This window comes from Bison bison, unplaced genomic scaffold (genome assembly GCF_000754665.1).
Source record: "Bison bison bison isolate TAMUID 2011002044 unplaced genomic scaffold, Bison_UMD1.0 scf7180017864040, whole genome shotgun sequence".
Classification (NCBI taxonomy): Eukaryota; Metazoa; Chordata; class Mammalia; order Artiodactyla; family Bovidae; genus Bison; species Bison bison.
This window is the reverse complement of record NW_011494612.1, coordinates 4995060-5015291: the sequence shown is the minus strand read 5'-3', so window position 1 is coordinate 5015291 and position 20232 is coordinate 4995060. Positions and strand designations below refer to the sequence as shown.

The following is a 20232-nucleotide window of genomic DNA, read 5'->3' as shown; positions in this document are numbered from 1 at the left end:
CCCGCTCCAGTGTTCTTGCCCGGAGAATCCCAGGGATGGGGGAGCCTGGTGGGCTGCCATCTATGGGGTCACACAGAGTCAGAGACGACTGAAGTGACTTAGCAGTAGCAGCAGCATGCAGCCATTATTGTTTTTAGAAGTGTTAGAAGCTGCTCAAAGGCAGTCAAAGGGGAAAAAAGCAATATGCAAAGTTGAATACACAGTGTGCTTCCATACATTCAAAAGAAAAAAGACTAGAAGCGGGCTTCCCTGGTTGTCCAATGGTTAAGAATCTGCCTGCCAATACAGGGGACACAAGTTTGAGCCCTGGTCTGGGAAGATCCCACTTGCCACGGGGCAACTAAACCTTTGAGCTACAACTCACTGAAGCCCACTCTCCCTGGAGCCCGTGCTCTGCAGCTAGAGAAAGCCCGCACGCAGCAACAAAGACCCAGTGCAGGCAAAAATAAATAATTTTTTTTCCCTAAGACTAGAAGATAATATCTCATCCAGTAAAAGACAGTTGAATATCTCTTGATTCAGAGATGGCATGCATTGCTCCCTTGTTTTTATCTTTTAATATTCTCTACTGTTTTACAATGAGCATAGGAAAAGAAGTTTCAGAGCCAGCCTCCTTTGAAGATTCACCATTTCAGAGCTAATATGTTTGATGTGAGATTACCCAAGAGTTGGGTCAAGAATTCATCCTGTCCAGACGTGGAATCTGGCCAGGAGCTCAAGGAAGACAGCATGACTGTCATTAACATTGACCCCTTTAATGCAAGGTCACATAGGCACTGTCTTCATCCCTTTGTACGGGGGGTGGGACTGGACTACACTTGTGTCTACCAGCGGCCAGTTGTTGAGAACGTAAGCCCCGTGCATCGCTTCCCTACAGCAACCCCGACCTCCGGAGAACCGAGCCCGTCTTGGAGAGCCCCTTGCAGAGGACGAGCAGTGGCAGTTCTTCCAGCTCCAGCACCCCCAGCTCCCAGCCCAGCTCCCAAGGAGGCTCTCAGCCTGGGTCACAAGCAGGATCCAGCGAGCGGACCCGGGTTCGAGGTAAAGCTTTCCCCTGCCTTTCCAGGACGGCTTCTCTGGACAAGGCATCAGATTACTTCCTGACTTCTGTGACTCCTGGTCCTGGTGTGGCCACCACTGTGTGATGCCGAGAAGCCCCTTAACTCCACTCGGCTTCAGTCTCCTTAGGGCAGTGGGCCACCATCCCCAGTCACATGTGTGACATCAGTGTGGACCCAATCCTTTCTAATTGCAGATACCAGAATTCTCCAGGGAGATGGCAGAATACTGAGATGAGATGGTCTCATTTGAAAATGTAGTCATCAGACAGCTCAGTTTCCATTTCTGTTTGATTGCTTAGTTCGAGTTCCATGACCCACAAGTATCCTCTTCCCTTATGTCAACAGTGTTCAGAATACAAGGTATTTCTCAAACTAAACGTTAATAAAGGCTAATGTAGAATAAATATGCACTGGAGAGAAGATATAAAATCTTTGACTTTAAAAAATATACTTGACCCTTCTGGTTATTCCTGTTAGTGAGGTAAAAATTAACCTCTCTGACCATTTAATTCAAGTCATCCTTCATTGTTTAGATTTCAGTAATGAGGAAGCTTGTGAAAAACATTAATGTGTCCAGCTAATTATACATGACAACCTATTGTTTCTAGCTAATCAAAATGTACCCTTTCTGCATAAACCTTCTTCAGAAGATAATTTTGCTTCCAAGTAATGAAGGCTGGGATTTTTTTTTAAGTGCAATTTGAAAACACTTAATACTCTGCCTGATGAAAAGCACCAGTTCTTTATTATTTCTTAGCCTCTTCATTAGACACAATCATCCTTTACCTCCTAATTTTTTTTAAGTAAACTCACTGTATGTCTATTTGGCAAAACTAATACAATTATGTAAAGTTTAAAAATAAAATTAAAAAAAAAAAAGAAAGAAAAGGTGAATGTCAGACATACTGTGCTGTGTCTCTGAACTGGGGTGGGACTGGCCTGCAGCTGCCTCTTCTTAAAATCTTCTGACATCCATGACAACCCAGAACTGTGTAGGCTTCTGTTGCTTTGATCCAGATATAGACTTACTAACTTTAGAAAAGTGCCATTCTCTTACCTTTTTTTCTGTTCATAAAAAATAATATGTTTCATTAGAGCAAATGCTAAAGAAAATCCAAACTTAAGCATATCATTTGAATTCTCTGATCTGGTTTAGGTTCAATTCTTAACTTCTTCCCTTTGACCTCTAGTTTTTCTGGGTTAAAAGCTAGTGTGTCTTACCCTGCTGTGTCCCTACCCAGGAAAAACCACTTTGAAACCAAACCAAAGAGTATCGCCCACCTGAGATTGCTTCTTCTCTAACCTGTAAGCTCATAAATCAGAGAGATGCTCTTCACTCTGTAGCAGCCCTCCCCCAACCCTCGCTCTATTCCAGGGCACATCCCCTTTATCACCCAACTGTCCTTCCCTGCCTCACCTCATTCTTTCTTCCTTAAAGGACCCAGACAACTAACTCATCCTCCCCTCCCCCTGGCCCATTTAAAAATCATTCCCCCAAGTAAAACAAGTTTCTTTTTTTCCACAGCATTTCATCAAAATCACTTATCCTGATGGGTAAGTGGTAAAAGAAAAACTCAAACATAGAATAACTCAGACGCTGGTTTAACATGATAATTGAGAATAGGACTTTGAAAAATCAGACAGAATCCCAGCTCTGCCCATAATTTCAGTGTGACCTTGGGCTAGTTGTGTTACTTCTCTGTGTTCAACTGTGAAATAGGAAACCAGTGTCACGCCATTGGGTTACAGCAAGGATTCAGTGAGACAATTGACATTAAAAGGTGTTTACCACTAACCATGGCACGACACTGATGCTCAGTAAATGGTGGCACTTGCTAGTTTTTCCTTTTTTTTTAGTTTTTCCTATTGTTCCTAGTGACTTCCAGGTGACAAGCCTAAATGTGTATGGCTGATTTTGTTTGCCTGAACATTTACTGTTTTTTCACAGATGTGCTTGAGGATTTGTCTGAGTGAGTGAGGTGTCCGATGAGTCATCTCAAGGATGACTCACCACAGAACTCCAGCACCTTCTGATGGTCATTATCTTTCTTGGCCCTCTGTTCTTTCCTCTAGCCAACAGTAAGTCAGAAGGATCACCTGTGCTCCCCCATGAGCCCTCCAAGGTGAAACCAGAAGAATCCAGGGAAATTACCCGACCAAGTCGCCCAGCTGTGAGTGCTTTTTTCTCAAAAGAGTTTTGAGCTCTTTTCATTCACCAGAGAACCCACGGGGTAAAGTAGTTGGGGATGCGCTCATGACTCTGAATGTTGAGTTTATTAAGAACAGGTGCTAGAAGCATCTGGAAGGAAGTCATACCTGATTAGGAAAGAACTGAACTGATTCAGGATTGCTTTTCTACCTTTGGATATTTTGCTGATCATTAGCACTATGTTTGGAGAAGGAAATGGCAACCCACTCCAGTATTCTTGCCTGGAGAATCTCAGGGACAGAGGAGCCTGGTGGGCTGCCACCTATGGGATCACACAGAGTCAGACACAACTGAAGCAACTTAGCAGCAGCAGCACTATGTTAGAAAGCATAACAGGAAGAGAAATAACTCCTATTATTCCATGATTTCTACTCAGCAGCTTTGGCAAAGAGATGTTGAAACTAGCAGTTAATATTTGGGCACTTTCTGTGGATTTCTCTTAAATATTCTGGCCTTTTCTCCACATTATTTTCCATATGAATTAATATTGCAACATTTCTGCTGCTCTGGGACTGTACTGTCTGGACCAAAACTTGATAAGCATGATCTCATAGAGGACCTGACAACCTGAAATCTAGCTTCGTTGCTGTAACACATCAGACCCCAGATAGCCTAAAAGAAATAAAAAAGAGCTTGGAGGCTATAATTTCAAAGTTGGAAATTTATTTGGGATGACTTACTATCCATTTGTTTTATCTGAATTTTTCAAGAGTCTTTTCTATGAAATGAATGGGAAGATATTTTGTTGTTTTTATCTTTAAAAATAAGGAAGTACAGTGAGGGTAGCAATGAATGGAATTGACACTGTTCTGGGTAGAGTTTCTCCTTTCCCTTTGCCTTTATTAGTTGTGTACTAACCATTCCCATTTTGTGTTTAACCTGCTGCCTTTCTTCTGGTCTTTTCCCCTCCCGTGGATTCTTCTGGATTGGGTTCCTCTTATCTCAGAGCTATAAGAAAGCTATAGATGAGGTTAGTATTATCTTTTCTTGGTCATGCTTTTACAAGATGTGAATATAAACTGACTTCCTGAGGTTGATATTCAGAAAGGTGGCCAATCGGATCGCAGTTCAAACTTCATTCCTTCAGAGTGATCTGCTGGGAGGAGAATCCCTCCCACAAAAGCCAGCCTGCATGCCTCTGACACCATTTAAACCTCCAGAGACCTTCCTCCTAAGCCAAAATGTCACTTTTCAAGTGTTCCAGTCTGGCTGAAGATATGCGTTAGTGCTTTGATATTGGCAGTTTCTCATTCTAATATCTTCCGGTAGCAAATCCTGAGCTCTTCACCTATACTCGCCAGCCTGGCTAGGGGATGGTGATTTTACTAACAGAAAAAAGAGACATCTTTTTCTAGGGCCGTCCAAATTTATAGAGTGTGATTTGTGAACAAGGAGTCACTGGGTATTGTTAGATTAATTTTGTGGGACATTAACTACAGCATCAGCAGCAACATCAACTTTAGTTAATGAATCCTGACCAGTTAAGTAACTTTATTTCCTTATCGATGGAGACATTTTTCCGTTAGAAAAATATATGGTTTTGCCGATCTTAGGTAGCTTGCTAAGAAGGATGACTGCCTCACTGCTCTTTTTCAGACGTGCATGAATACAGCATAGTGGAGTTGTTTTGAAAGAGACAGGCCTTCTGCAAAGAGTCCAATTGCATGAAATCTGAAGACTAGCATTATGGCTTTCAGGCTGAACTCTGCTGAGCACCATTTTTGTGAAATGACATGGAAAAAGCACTGGCTTTGGGGTCAACGAGCTGCGTTCAAATTCTGGCTCCCGCAGTAAATAACTGTTGGGGCCAATCTCAAACTCTCTGGGTTACAGTTTCCTCATCTGTACAGTGGGGATAAAAGCACCTGCCTTGCCTCACTCACAAGATTGTTTAGGTTCCCGCAAGATCGTGTGTGTTCAAGAGCATTTTCTGAAATGTGAAATGCTATATAAAGGCAAGGCCTGAGGCATGGGACTATTTTGGTGGGAAAAGCATGTTTCTATGTGTCTGGTCTTTACCAAAAAGCCTCACTTTTTCAGAATTATGACCACCTTACCATTCAGAGTGACTTAGAAAGTTTTCATAGTGAAGAATTACTGTTCACAAAAGAATAAGACTCCACGTGTCCACAGCGTGTGGGTGCATTTATAGAAAGATAAAAGGGAATTGTTTTGAATTGCTCTGTGCTGCAGCCTTGCCCCTCGTCTTCATGAGAGTGAGAAGGACAGGGATCATCACAGCTTTTATCAACCTTCTCCCACACAGTTGGTGCTCAGGCTACCAATAAAATAGTTGTGTGTGCGCACAACTCAAGGTTTCCTCTTAGGAGTCCAGAAATTGGCTTGGAGGTGGCTGTCGTGAGGGAAAGGACTCTCATGGATTTCGTCTGGTTAACCCAGGCTATTTGGGGCTTTTAAAAATTGCTTTATTTATTTCAGGATACTCTAGCACATTGATGCAGAGATACTCTAGCACATAGGCAGAGATGAGAGGTAGGAAACAGAGGGATAAGTAATTGAGAGGATGTAAGCCGTGCACCAAAATCTTAGAGCGATAGATGATTGGGAAAAGCCCTCAAGGTGATTCTTATAACTCTATCCTTGAGTATCGCTGATCCCAAGCACTGAAATATGGGATTCCTTGGTTCTACATCACCTGGTGGTCCTCAGCGAGGAATGACTATCCCCCAGCTGCCCTCCTCTTAGGAGACCTTTGCAAAGTCTAGAGTCAGTTTGGGGGACCTTCCCTGGTGTCTCAGCAGTAAAGAATCTGCCTGCCAGTGCAGGAGACATGGGTTAAATCCCTGAATCAGGAACATTCCCTGGAGGAGGAAATGGCAACCCACTCCAGTATTCTTGTCTGAAAAATCCCATAGACAGAGGAGCCTGGCGGGCTACAGTACCTGGGGTTGCAAAGAGTCGGACACAACTGAGTATGCACGAGAGTCAGTTTTGATTGTCTCAAGTCACAAGGACATGGGAAGCAGTGCTATTGGCATGTTGTGTGTGGAGCAGAAAGATGCTGCTAAGCGTCCTACAACGCACAGGAAAATAACCTGCGATAGAGAATTACCACCCCAAATGTCAATGGCGCCGCAATGGAAAAAACTTAACTCTCTCTCCTGTCTTCATTCCTAGGTTTTGATATGGCTTCTCCAGTCTCCAGTGACTGATGTGCCATGTAGATAACCCAAGATTGAAATGAGCACTCTGAAAATGCCAAGGACATAATTGCTTCTTATTGCTAATTTAATGGTTTGAGTTCTTATAAAAGTCAGTCTGGGAGAAAGTCCATTCACTTGGCATTCCTTCCTAATGCAGTATGAGATTGTGCAGAGTAGTCTGATTATTGAATACACCTTCCAAAATAAATACTCTTTTCACTTTAGCACAATTAAACAGATGTCATGAAGATTAGATACAAAAGCAAACACTGGCTTTACCAGCATTTTTTTCGTTAGTATGTAGAAATCTGACAATTGGCAGAGCACATATATAGATTGGACAGAACTGGAACAATAACAGGTGTCCAAACCTTTTTTTCCCCAGTTGAAGATACTGATGACAAGTGACCTCCCCAAGTCATATCTTCACACTTCCTAAAAATGAAATAATTATTTTAAAATGTAAAGAAAAGACCAAGACTTCCCTGGTGGTCCAGTCGTTGACCATCTGCCTTCCAGTGCAAGGGATGTGGGTTTTATCCCTGGAAACTAAGATCCCACATGCCTCAGGGCAACAAAGAGCCTGCATGCTCTAACGAGGAGTCAGCACAGCCAAAAATAAAAATAAGTACATTTTAAAGGAAAGACCAACTTTAAAACTTTTAACTAGTATTTTAATTGTTTAAAAAATTGAACTGATTTTCATAAACTATATTGTTTTAAAAAAGATACCTAAAAGAGCACCTTTTAAAGCAGGGTATGCATAATTGTCAGATTAAGTAAACTTTTTTGAAAGAAAAATTATACCAAACTGATTCTAAAAAGTGTTGCATAAAAGAAATGTTTCGGTAACAACCCCTTAACTATCTGTACTCTGTAGTCAGAAAACTTACCCTTTTGCCATATTTCTTTTTCAGTTATATATTCTCAAATATTTTCATAGTAAATAGCACCCTTTTTCTCTTTTTTTAATACTTTTTAGCTCCAGGCTTGTGACAGTCAAGCAATAAATTACCACAAAAACTCATTACATGGAGAAAATGGGTATTGTCAGAAAATAAAATGTACGAAAATGGATCTGAACCCAATGGTGTCAATTTTAGATCATGTTTGTTTCCTATAACTTTACTATTGTAAGTTTCTCCAGGATAGATGAATAAAGAACAAATCTTCAACTAAACGTATAGACTATGGGCAATGGAAGATTAAATTTTTTTTTGGCTGGAGTGTTAGTTTCGAGTTACCCATTATTGTTACCGTGGGATTTTTATATATGTCTCACCCACCATGCTATTACCAATTAAACTTAAAAGGAAATTGCAATTATTTGCAATGCTTCAGGAAAAATAACATTTTAATAACACAGAAACCAAAAAAAAAAACCTCTAATTAAAAGTGAAATTATAAAGCATGTCAGAGCTTTAAAGTGTTCCTAAATACAGTGTTTGGAGAAATTTAGGTCATTTTAACAGTTGAGAGTTTCTTTAAATCAGTGAGCTTTGGACCAGCTAAATGTTTCTAAATAGTTTTGATTTTTTAAAATCTTAATTGTCTTGTTTGGAAACGTCAGCAATAAGGAAAACCAACCCATGGGGAAAATGAATTATTAATTTAAATAAATAAAAGTTAGTATTATTATATTTTATTCAGAATTATTGACATTAGAAATAAACTCTTTTAAACCATATTCTCTCTTTAAGTTACAATAAAAAGTTTTAATAAGTACATTTTAAATACTAGATATAGTCTTTGATGAGACATAACAGGGTCCTAACAGAGAACAAAATAAATGTATCCAATTTTTTATTATTTTATTAGTTTAGAGGATTACAATGTCCTTTTTCATTAATTGCCTTAACAAATATCTAAACTGTATTTTCTCAGTGTGCTCAAGGGTATAATACCCTTCATTTCTCCTCAATTTGGTAAACATTGGCAATTGTTAAGAGGAAATAAGAGGTAAAAAGCTGAAATCTGAATATTAGCGTTTTGAATTTTGGCTCATTGCCAAAGAAACCAATAATAAATTTACATAAAATTCTATGCCATAATTTTTCTCCTCATTAATGGTGTACACTATATTCAAACATCTTTTGAGTCTTTTTAATACAATTTTGTTTCCATTTTCATGGATGGGATAAATCTTTCCACTGAGAGTGAGGCCGTGGCTCTATGCATGTGTGTAAAAGCCCAGGGAGCATGTTGGTGTGGAAAATGCACAATTTGAATTTTCAGAAGCTTCCCTTTTCCAAGGGCTTCCATTCAAATGACTACAGAGCAAATGTTGAAGTTGTCATTGCTGTCCCTTTGATTTTTATGAAATTAGAAATAAATTCTTCACTTAGCTTCCTAAATTTTGACCATGAAAAACATGAACCATCTTCTGCCCTTAGTCTTAACCAATATATCAATGCCTGACATATAGGCAACAGTAAAGAAACAGGATGATCTGTTGTCTTCTCAAAATAAAATTAAATGTATAATTTACTTACACATATTTATCACAGTTTTTCTTCTAACGTACTAGGATAGATGATCAGATGTTATTTACATCATCTGTATTACTCTGACCTTACATCAGACAAATTGGACAGATACATTTTTGGATTAAAATAAAGAGAGAATATGGCCTTAAGAAAACTGTGGGATTTAGTATTTTCAAATGAGTTTCTTTCTCCCTAATGCCCTGTCTCTCACTGAATGCTCTGATTCCCACATGGGTCACTAATATAGGGAGAAATGGTAAGACTGATGTCAAATTGCTTTCTCTCGATGTGCATGCTGTGTGCCAGGGGCAGTTTAACCCGTGTAAATAGAGCGGCCACGCTTTTGCAGAACTGCTTCCCTCTGCAATGCTCTGAAAGCATGTAAATTAAGAGGTAGTCAGATCTTCAGCACACTGCCTGCCATGTGCCTGGTGACTAAATACCACCTCATCACATCCATAAGGCTAAAGGTTTCATCATACTCATGGAAACCTGAAATTTTACCTCTTCCTTTTGGCATTTGCACATTCATTTCTGTATTCTTTGCCAGGATTTCTGCCAGTTGACTGCAATTTAAAACAAAAGAAACTGAAACACCTATCATTCTAGAAAAGAATTATTTTTCTGTTAGTTTTTGTTTGTTTGTTGTTTTATCTTGTTGTTCCTCTTGATGAACTCAGCTCTGTGGCTATTACTTTCAGTGGCACTGGGCTTTGGGGTGGGCCATTTTTTGACATGGTGCCTCGGCTCTCCAGGGAATGATGACACACCAAATGAGTCATTTAGTAGCTGGAACCTTGGGAATTGCTCTGTTCTGTAACTGATGCTAGATTTTGGTACAGTAGCAATCATAATGAGGAAGAGGCCATGACTGTGGCTCAGGCAGCGATCCTGAAATACTGGGAAATTGTTTCTAATCTTGTGTATTTTCCCATTAACTCTGAGGGTGGGTGACCAACTTCACCTTCCCAAAATGAACCCAGAGTCTGTATATATGTGTGCACACACAGCACACAGACACATATATACATGTGCAGATTCAGAACCCAGCAGTCTCAGTCTAGTCAAGCAATTGGTTGTAAACAAAGTTTAAATTTATTTCATCTTTCTTTTCTAGTCTCTCCACGCTACAAACATCGTTTTCTTGGTTTCATGCAGTAACTATGTTTGTAATGGTTCTATAGAGAGCTTTTTTTCTTTTTTTTTTTCTTGTTGCTTAAGCTTGCTAAGAGATAGTGTTTTGCTCATATTTATGTCATATCTGCTGGACAAACTTTTCTTTTGTAGGATCTGACGGCGTTGGCCAAAGAATTAAGAGAACTTCGGATTGAAGAAACAAACCGCCCACTGAAGAAGGTAACAGATTACTCCTCCTCCAGTGAGGAGTCAGAAAGCAGTGATGAAGAGGAGGAAGATGGAGAGAGTGAGACCCAGGATGGGACGGTGGCTGTCAGCGACATACCCAGACTGATGTAAGAGACCTGCTTTTTCATTGTAGGCCAGGAGGAGTTAGGTTTCCAAAACAAGAAGACAAATGTGAAATATGGGTCTCTGGCAGGATCAGTTGACTTTGGGGATTCACATACTTTTTAGAGCATCGTTGTACATTCACCCCTTCTCCCTAGATATAGTAACTTAGAATATGTAGTGTTTCAAGGATTGCATATACTTTATTAGGCTGTTATGAGGCTGACTGTCCCTTGTCTGATGCTCTGTTGGTGCTTGTCATCTCAGGGCAAATGATATTGATAGTCAGACCCTAAAACTGAAGAGCGGAATTATAGGCAATAACATTTCAAGGTTAACATTGATAACGTGAGTCATATATTTCACCATCACCACCACCACGAAGGTGGGTGGAATGCAGGAGACAGCATGGGTTAGCATCCCAGCAAAAGCCTACAGTGAAACCTCCGAGAATTTGACTTAAATACATTCCTGTTAGGATTTTCTACTTCATCTTCTCCATTGTCTCTTTTATGTGATCCTTTTTGCTGTCTGACTTCACCACATACACTCTTCTTTTTTAGATATCTATAGCTACCTAGCTTTCCCTTAGTATTTGCAGTCTTTCCTTCTTCTCTCTTTTTAGTGAAGAGGGACTCCATTTTTCTCACTGGAATGGATCCTTTTACAAAAGAACCCTTCCCCTTCCCCTTTACTTGCCCAGTTCAAACAATCATTTATACAAGCACACTCACATACGTCTCTTGTTTCCTCCCTCAAATAAACACAAGACGCCTAGCTCGGGTTTGCTATAACTTTGATAAAGAGCGGTGCTAACTTTTCCACCTTCATTCCTCTTCCTTTCCATTTCTTTGGCTCAGCTTCTACATTGGTCATCACACCACATTTATTCCCTGTAGAGAAGATGCCATTTCAGGCCACAGATGACTGTCCTGTTCAGCAGAGACTGGAGAGACAGGGCCAACTGGTCTGCTGGAAATGTCATCCATTGATTAACAATCCTGATGTACAAGCAGTTCTGAAAGACAAATCCAATTATCGTAGCTGAAAAATCCATGCTTGTTATTTTACTGCTGATTACCCCATTATTGACAGACATAAGTATTCTAAAATATGACATTTGGAAACAGATTACTTTAAATTGCTTTTTTAACAGCAAATAAAATTGTTCTAGAGGCAAAATCACTAATCCAGAACGTTCCTGCAAAATATGCTGGTCCTTTCAGTTTTTGTCTTGACTCAGCGTTGATTCATTCTTCTACCAGATGTTTGAATTGCCTTTCAGCACTGCGCACACAACTCTGAGGGTGGATTTAAGGTTGATAAAATGTCCACTATGTTAGACCCCATACTTTGAGATATTCAAAGTATTGAGAGGGCTTTGAGACATTCAAGAAGTGTGTACATGAATTCTGCTTTCCAAAAGTTTACGTTCTAGTTGGGGCTTTCCTGGTAGCTCAGACAGTTAAGAATCCACCTGCAATGCAGGAGACCCAGGTTCAGTCCCTGGGTTGGGAAGATCCCCTGGAGAAGAGAATGGCTACCCACTCAAGTATTCTTGCCTGGAGAATCCCATGGACAAAGGAGCCTGGTGGGCTCCTACAGTCCACGTGGTCACGAAGAGTAGGTGAGAAACATAATTATACATGGAAAACTTCAGAGTAGTATAAATAGTTGGAAGAATAACCAAGGACCACCTTGGTACAGATGTTAAATCTCACTGGGTTTTTAAGCCTCCTGTCATACTTTGTAAGGCTGTTAATGGTGTTTATCCTCATATCTCTAGAGGCAAACCCATCTCTTTGTGGGTGGAAACACCCACCTTTCTAAAATTGCCTAGATGTACCCTGCTGCGCTATGCCTCCTCTGCTATCTGCATACTCTTGTCACTTTAGAGATTACCTATCAGAGCCTAGTCCATGAGGCAGAGCCCGTGCTGACATCCGTGTTGCATGATGTCTTCTATGTATACCTGCCACTTCATGGAGCGCAGGATACACATTGCTGCCCTGAACTGAACTTGTGTATCCTGGCTTTAAAGCATTTATAGCCTAATCCAGAGGAAAGACGTGTACACAAATAACTATCATCAAGGAGGAAAGGAAAACGCAGTGATATTAGGATCCCAGGCAGGATGCTTGGGCAGGGATGGGGCGGGGCGGGGGGGGGCACGTAAGGTGCAGGGGCCGAGCGGGAGAGTTGAAGTAAAGGCACAGAAGGTTAAGTTTGGTGGAAATACAGCTGGTGTAAAGGGGAAAGGTCTGGACTAGTGAAGCCAGACCAAGAAGTGTGCACTTGGTCGTGTAGCCAGCAGGGAACCATGGAAGGTGTACTGAGCTGGGGAGTGATGTTGTTGGTGCCATGTTTGAGAGAAATCGTTTCACCAAGGTGATTTGGAAAAAGAGACTAGATACTGGTAAAGGCATTTAGAGAACTTATTATTGTATTCCTCAGAAGTAATAAATAGGCTATCATTGAATGCTTGTAGTGGAGGTAAAACTTAATGGGGCTTTTGAAGAATTGGTAAATTTTAGGCGAATTGACACGATTGTCCATTAAAGAACACTTAAAATAGTTAACTACATGTGAAACACACTTAGAGAAAAAACAGGATACAGATGTGTGTATGTGTATTTTATTTGCTAAATATAGACATTTTTGTGAATATAAAATATATACACTGTGTTCTCCTGTAGAATGAATAAGTTGTATGTTTAAAAAACTTCTTACTATTAAAAAATCCATTGTTTCTTCAGGAGTAAGACATTTCTGAGGTAGACTGCTTCTCACATTCTTATCACTTTTATTTTCTACTCTTAAGATAAACCTTCACATTTCATACTGTGTGTTTTGGGAGCAAAAAATTAAAATCTATTGCAACACAGTTCACTACCATGAAGTGTACACTAAAGAGCTTTTCAGAAACGGAGCCCCACCATTCCAACAAGCAGCTGTAGATACTGATGTGCAAAACAGTGACTTCTATGTACAATATTGACTTCATATTAGTAGTATGTGATGTAACCTATAAGACTGCACATAACAAAGACTGAGTTCCGTAACTAACCAACTGCACTATTTCCCAGTGCCTCAAGCCTAGGAAAATAATGAGTAAGGGGAAATTGTAATAGCAGGTACCTCCAGACTAAGCTGGGCTTCCCAGGTGGTACTGTGGTGAAGAACCTGCCTGCCAGTGCAGGAGACATAAGAGACATGGGTTCGATCCCTGGATCAGGAAGATCCCCTGGAGGAGGGCAAGGCAACCTACTCCAGTATTCTTGCCACAATAACCCTGTGGACAGAGGAACCTGGTGGGCTACAGTCCATGGGGATCACAAAAGAGTTGGACATGACTGAAGCAACTTAGTATACACACACACACTGGATCATACTACCGTAAGGGATTCTCATATATATGCCCAATTTTATGATGTTGTTGCTATTTAGTCACTTAGTCATGTCCAACTCTTTTGCAACCCCATGGACTGTAGCTCACCAGGCTCCTCTGTCCATGGGATTTCCCAGGCAAGTAGGTTGCCATTCCTTTTCCAGGAGATCTTCCCGATCCAGGGATCTAACCCAAGTCTCCTTCATTAGCAGGCAAATTCTTTACCACTGAGGCACCAGGGAAGCCAGTTTTATGGTGAGCACTCACTATTTTTATAATCAGGAAAATAATAAAAGCATTATAAGCTAAGAAGGAAGGAATGATACCATGTTAGCTGATCGGCATCAGCCCAAGCAAGCGAAGAGACAGCCATGTATATCAGCATCTTCCCTTGTGGGCTTCCCTTATGGCTCAGCTGGTAGAGAAGCCACCTGCAATGCAGGAGACCTGGGTTCGATCCCTGGGTTGGGAAGATCCCCTGAAGAAGGGAAATGCTACCCACTCCAGTATTCTGGCCTGGAGAATTCCATGAACTGTATAGTCCATAGGGTCACAAAGAGTTGGACCCGACTGAGCGATTTTCACTTTCACTTTCACTCAGGTACCATTTCATGCTTTAGATGTACATGTGGAGTGCAGTCTTCATCATTAGGACCATCTGTGTCTGTCATAGCCCTTGAGTTTTGTACAGTCTCATAAAATGCAGTCTGGACAATGAAAGCCACATGTCTCATGTCCCCTCTCCCATCCTCACTAGAAAGCCGTGGATCTGGCCCCGTTCACCCGCCGGGCTATTGTTGTGCCCCGCCGGCCGCCCACCTGCCACCCTCTCTGCCTTCCTGTCCAGTGCTGAGGCTCTGGACTGTTGGAGAAGCGTGACTGTGGTTGTGCTGTCTGCCTAACGCCTTACAACAAAGAGTTCTTTCCACTCCTGGGGCCACGACACAGCATATGCTGCAGCCAAACCGACCTCCTCGTTTCCAAACACCTTGCCCTTCCCCAGTGGAATGGCCACATTCTCACATCCCGCCTTGCTTTGGAATATCTGCATCATGTTTTTATGCTCTTCCAGATGCTAATCTCTTTAGTTTCAGGATTGTGTCTTCTTCAGCTTTTATATCTACTACCCAGTGCCAAACTGAGGGCCTTTCATGTAGCAGGTGTTCGATTAATGTATATTGAAATTGAATTAAATCAATACCTGCAGGAACACTTTGACAAATCCAATTAGAGGAAATTATTGTTCTAGACATGTGGCCTAATTACAGTAAATTTTGTATAGTTTTCCTTCTAATTAGTTGATGTGTTTTATTTTTTACAGTCTTTATAGAAATTCAGACAACTGCTTGTTCCTACCCAGACTCTGTATCAGAAAAATAATTGTTAGAACAGAGGATCTTTTTTTAACTCTAAGCTGTTATAGTTGTTTGAGCCTCAGTGTTTTTAAACCATTGCTTTTTAAAATTATTTTATTAATAGTAAAGTACTTTTAGAACAATTTTTGATTTATAGAAAAATTAAGAAAATAGTAGGTGTCCATGTTATTCCTCTAGCCTCCCACCCCTCTCCTGCACAGTTTTCCATTTTTCCTATCATTAACATTGTAGCAGTTTATATAGAGTGAAGCAGAGTACTGGGGATCAGTAGCATCTTAAGAGGAACTTATGAAGAGATCAGACATTAAATGAATGTCAAAAAAAAAATCAAAATAAATAAATAAATAAATAAATAAATGTCAAAGAGATCATTCATTAAATGAATGAATGAATTTCTAAGGGGTTGATAAAGATTGACGTGGCAGAGTTGGGAGCTTGGAGCAATAATAGAAACGTACAGGGACAGAATTTAAAGGACAGCCGGGGGTGGGGGTAAGAAGGACAGAAGGAAGTGACCAACAGTGACAGACACAGCGAGAAGTCTTCTACGATTTAAAAATGTTTTCAGTCCCTGAAACATGAACTACAGGCTGCACTTTGCCTTTTAAAAATAAATGTAGAGAGAGGTGCTTTGGAGCATACAGAAATTTATGTGAATTTTCATCATCAAAAGCCATGATCTTATATCAGACTACATGTTAACAGAAAAATTAATGGTGTGGACCATTAATACAAGACACACTGAATGAGCAGATATATACAGAAATTCGCAATACAGCAGATAAATCCTGCATAATAGAGCAGCCGTTCTAAGAGGAATTGATCACCATTTTAGAAGACTGACTAAGGAAGAAATATTGGCATCCTTTAGTTAGTCTATAAGGAATATTACTAGTAGAACTAATGTAGAATAAAATTCAAAACAGCCCAAACTGATCAACATTAAAGTTTATCATTAAATGAAGCAGTTCTGGCTCATAAAATTGACCCAGGAAGAAATAGTCACAGAAAAATACTCCATGAAATGTAAAACCGACAGTGGTTAACACTCTACACTGTGAAATTTGCTATTGATTGAAAATTGACAGATAAATCTTAATAAAATTTTCATCTTTAAATTGTTCCAGGAAAAATTGGACCTGTTAGAAGTAGTGACCACAGAAGCTTTGGAAAGATTATACAGACAAAGAAGCTGATTGGTGTATCATATCTTTGCCATAATATCTGCATAGAAAACAGTTGGGACCAGTGAAGGCAATTTTACTAAAATTATGATGAAAATGCAAAAATTGGGGAAGAGTTTAACTGAGATGTGTAAAAAATTAAGTAAGGAATTGTCTTACTGGAAAGAGCCCTAGGAAGTACTTTTTTCATGAAAATTCATCCATATTGAGATATTTCTGATTAAAATGTTTGGACTTCCCTGGTGGCTCAGATGATAAAGTGTCTGCCTACAATGCAGGAGACCGGGGTTCAATCCCTGGGTTGGGAACACCTCCTGGAGAAGGAAATCGCAACCCCCTCTAGTATTCTTGCCTGGAAAATCCCATGGACAGAGGAGCCTGGTAGACTACAGTCCATGGGGTCGAAAAGAGTCGGACACAGCTGAGTGAGTTCACTTTCACTTTTCAGAATCAGAACATCATCAGAATAAAGAAGATAAGTGGAGGCAAAATATCCTTAATATTTGAACTCAGGTGGGACTCTCTAATGGTGATAGAGAACTTGATTGTATGGTGTCAAGCTGGTGGTGGCCACCAGGCCAGCCTGAGTGACAAAGGAAAGTGCCTCCCTTCCTAGGAAGTTTTGGCTCTTGATAAATGCTTAATTTACTGACGTACTTGTCTTATATCATCTTGTCCCAAAAAAGAATTTAAAGGTGCTAAGAAAAAATACAAGATAAAACAGATTTTCAAATAAATGAGTAAATAAATCATAGTTATGCGAATTATTCTGATATACCAATCTAGCAATACACCAGGAATTCATTACATCAATTTCTTTTTCCGTATCTCTGTAACACTATTAATAGCTCCTTCCTGGGAGTGAAATATTAAAAATACTTCTTTGAAATTTCTTCCCAAACACATTAATTCTAACCCATACCTAGATGTATTTAATTCAGAATTCAGCCTCAGTATAAAAGAGAGTTAGCTGCACAGTAGGGTCACAATAGGTCCAGCATTGAAAACTGAAGTCCTGCAGGTGCCCACATCACCTGTCTGGTCCTCGGTTTCCCACAGTGCTTTGGTCTGTGCCAGGGGCCACAGCAAGCACCAGTGTCTGCTCTCAGAGCATATGTCAAGATCTGATTCCCTTCTTCCACTGTGTCTTAAATAGAAGAGCAAGAAAAGAACTGAAATAAATATACCACAGTGTAAGGTGATTACAGAGATTTTTAAAAGTACTGGATGCTCTTGAGTTAAACAGCCTCGTTAATGGATGCCTGGTACACCAGAATGCTCTTCATAGATATTTATTCTCTATAAAACAGTGTAAATCCTATTTATCAAATGATTATTTTTATATTCCTATGCTGTGCTAAGTTCTGTGCTGGATACTGGGTATTTAGGGATGAGCAAAAAGTCAAGAATTCTGCCCTCACAAGCATCTTTTCTAATGAGAAAAAAGAAAATTGGAAGAGTCAGAAAGATCTAGAATTGCAAATCATGATAAGGACTATTAAAGTAAAAGGATGCAGAGCAAGAAGAGGAGCTAGTGGGATAAGATGTGGATGGCTGGTGAGAGACGTCTTCTCCGGGAAAATATCGGTTAAGACGAAATCAGATGGATGATAGGGAACCAGCCAAGCGGGGTAGAAGAGAGCTTTCCAGGCAGAGGAGACAGCATGTACAAAATTTAGGGCATCCGCTGGTCAGAGAGGAGTAGGGAGGACTGGGAGATCTTACAGAGCCCAGTTGCTTACGCTGGCTAACAGGCAGAGAGGAGGACCATTAGGAAGAAGACAAGGGACACTGGAAGTGGGACCCCAGTTCAAGCATCCTTGCAGTATTAAAGATTAAAGTGGAATGTACTTGAGGCCACTGAGCTGTACACTTAAATTTTATGTTATATCTACTTTACTACAATAAAATATATCACTGTGGACAGGAAACAGATGTTCCCCAAGCATTTGTTTGTTCAGTTGCTAAATCATGTCCGACTCTTTGCGACCCCAGGAACTGCAGCACACCAGGCTTTCCTGTCCTTCACCATCTCCTGGAATTTGCTCAAACTCATGTCCATTGAGTCAGTGATGCCATCCAGCTACCTCATCCTCTGTCATCCCCTTCTCCTCCTGCCTTCAGTCTTTCCCAGCATCAAGGTCTTTTCCAATGAGTTGGCTCTTCACATCAGGTAGCCAAAGCATTAGAGCTTCAGCATCAGTCCTTCCAATGAATATTCAGGGTTGATTTCCTTTAAGATTGACTGGTTTGATCTCCTTGCTGTCCAAGGGACTCTCAAACATACACTGTCATGAATACTGTTCCCTCCTATTTCAGACCCACAGGAGCCCCCGGGAGCGCTGAACAGTACAATGTGGGAATGGTCGGCACACACGCGCTGGAGACCTCTCATGCAGATACTTTCGGCAGCAGTATTTCAAGAGAAGGAACCTTGATGATAAGAGAAGTAAGTTGGTATAAAAACTGTATAGAAGTGTATTTCTTAATTTGTTTTTATATTAGAGCTTTCACAGAGGATGCTTACAGCATGTATTTTACGGAATGAAGGGTGGGGGAGGGAGAAGGGCCCATGTTTCTAAATGGTTGAGTGATTTTAATTGTCCACCTTCTTTCCCACATCCTTCCGAGCTTTTGCAGTGTGACTTAATCACATTAGTCCAGATTCTTCAGTGGAAGCTATGCAAATTCGAATATAGCATTTGGAAACCCAGATGTTTCCTAGCACAGGAAAACAAAAACAAATGGTTATTCAGATAGCATCAGTGGCCTTGCTGTGCCTCCTTCATCCCACTCCAGGTTTTATCTTTGTGCATTTTATGCAGAAAATGCTCTCTGGTTCCAAAAATGGTGATATCATCTTATCCAGTTAAATGAAGTTAAAAGACTGTTAAGCTGTCCTGGTGAAAGAACAAAGAAATAACCAGATGTACGTTAAAAAAAAAAAAAAGCACCTTATCATTTTGAGTAATTTTGCTTTTTTAAACTCTAGGAGCGTTATTTTGGAGGGGCAGGGGTCACACATTTCCTTTCACCTGCCCCTCCAGCGTGCAGTGCTTCCCCATTGTATCTGTGCTGACCAGAAAGGCCTGGACATGTTAGGATCCATCTTTTCTCATTTTTCACTCCATCATCACTGTGTGAGTTTATCAGCAGGTCTTTTCTTAGAAGGAAATTAGTGGCTGGGGACGCTGTGCAAAGTTACTTGACCTCTCCCTGCAGCCGTTTTGTCATCTATAAAATTTCGTAAATAATAGTAAATGACTCACAAGATGATTGGGAGGATTCAATGAGCTAATTGCCTCAGTTCAGTCGCTCAGTCGTGTCCGACTCTTTGCGACCCTATGGATCACAGCACGCCAGGCCTCCCTGTCCATCACCAACTCTGGGAGTTCACTCAAACTCATGTCCATCAAGTTGGTGATGCCATCCAGCCATCTCATCCTCTGGTGTCCCCTTCTCCTCCTTCCCCCAATCCCTCCCAGCATCAGGGTCTTTTCCAAGGAGTCAACTCTTCACATGAGGTGGCCAAAGTATTGGAGTTTTGGCTTCAGCATCAGTCCTCCCAATGAACACCCAGGACTGATCTCCTTCAGAATGGACTGGTTGGATCTCCTTGCAGTCCAAGGGACTCTCAAGAGTCTTCTCCAACACCACAGTTCAAAAGCATCACTTCTTCGGTGCTCAGTTTTCTTCACAGTCCAACTCTCACATCCATACATGACCACAGGAAAAACTATAGCCTTGACTAGACAGACCTTTGTTGGCAAAGTAATATCTCTGCTTTTCATTATGCTATCTAGGTTGGTCATAACTTTCCTTCCAAGGAGTAAGCGTCTTTTAATTTCATGGCTGCAGTCACCATCTGCAGTGATTTGGGAGCCCAAAAAAATAAAG

At 40.7% G+C, this 20232-nt stretch overlaps 1 protein-coding gene across 7 annotated transcripts in view; it reads left to right on the top strand.

The window, feature by feature from the left end:
* Positions 1-20232, top strand: part of TNIK (TRAF2 and NCK interacting kinase) — a 407321-nt gene that overhangs the window by 356562 nt on the left and 30527 nt on the right. For 4 of the 7 annotated variants that reach the window (XM_010835246.1, XM_010835244.1, XM_010835243.1 and 1 more), the window contains 5 exons: positions 878-1041; positions 3135-3232; positions 4217-4240; positions 10208-10392; positions 18655-18784. In XM_010835246.1, the coding sequence (XP_010833548.1) occupies positions 878-1041; positions 3135-3232; positions 4217-4240; positions 10208-10392; positions 18655-18784 (601 nt within the window). The remainder of the gene's footprint in view (positions 1-877; positions 1042-3134; positions 3233-4216; positions 4241-10207; positions 10393-18654; positions 18785-20232) is intronic. The other 3 variants (XM_010835247.1, XM_010835245.1, XM_010835242.1) reach the window with 1 other exon arrangement.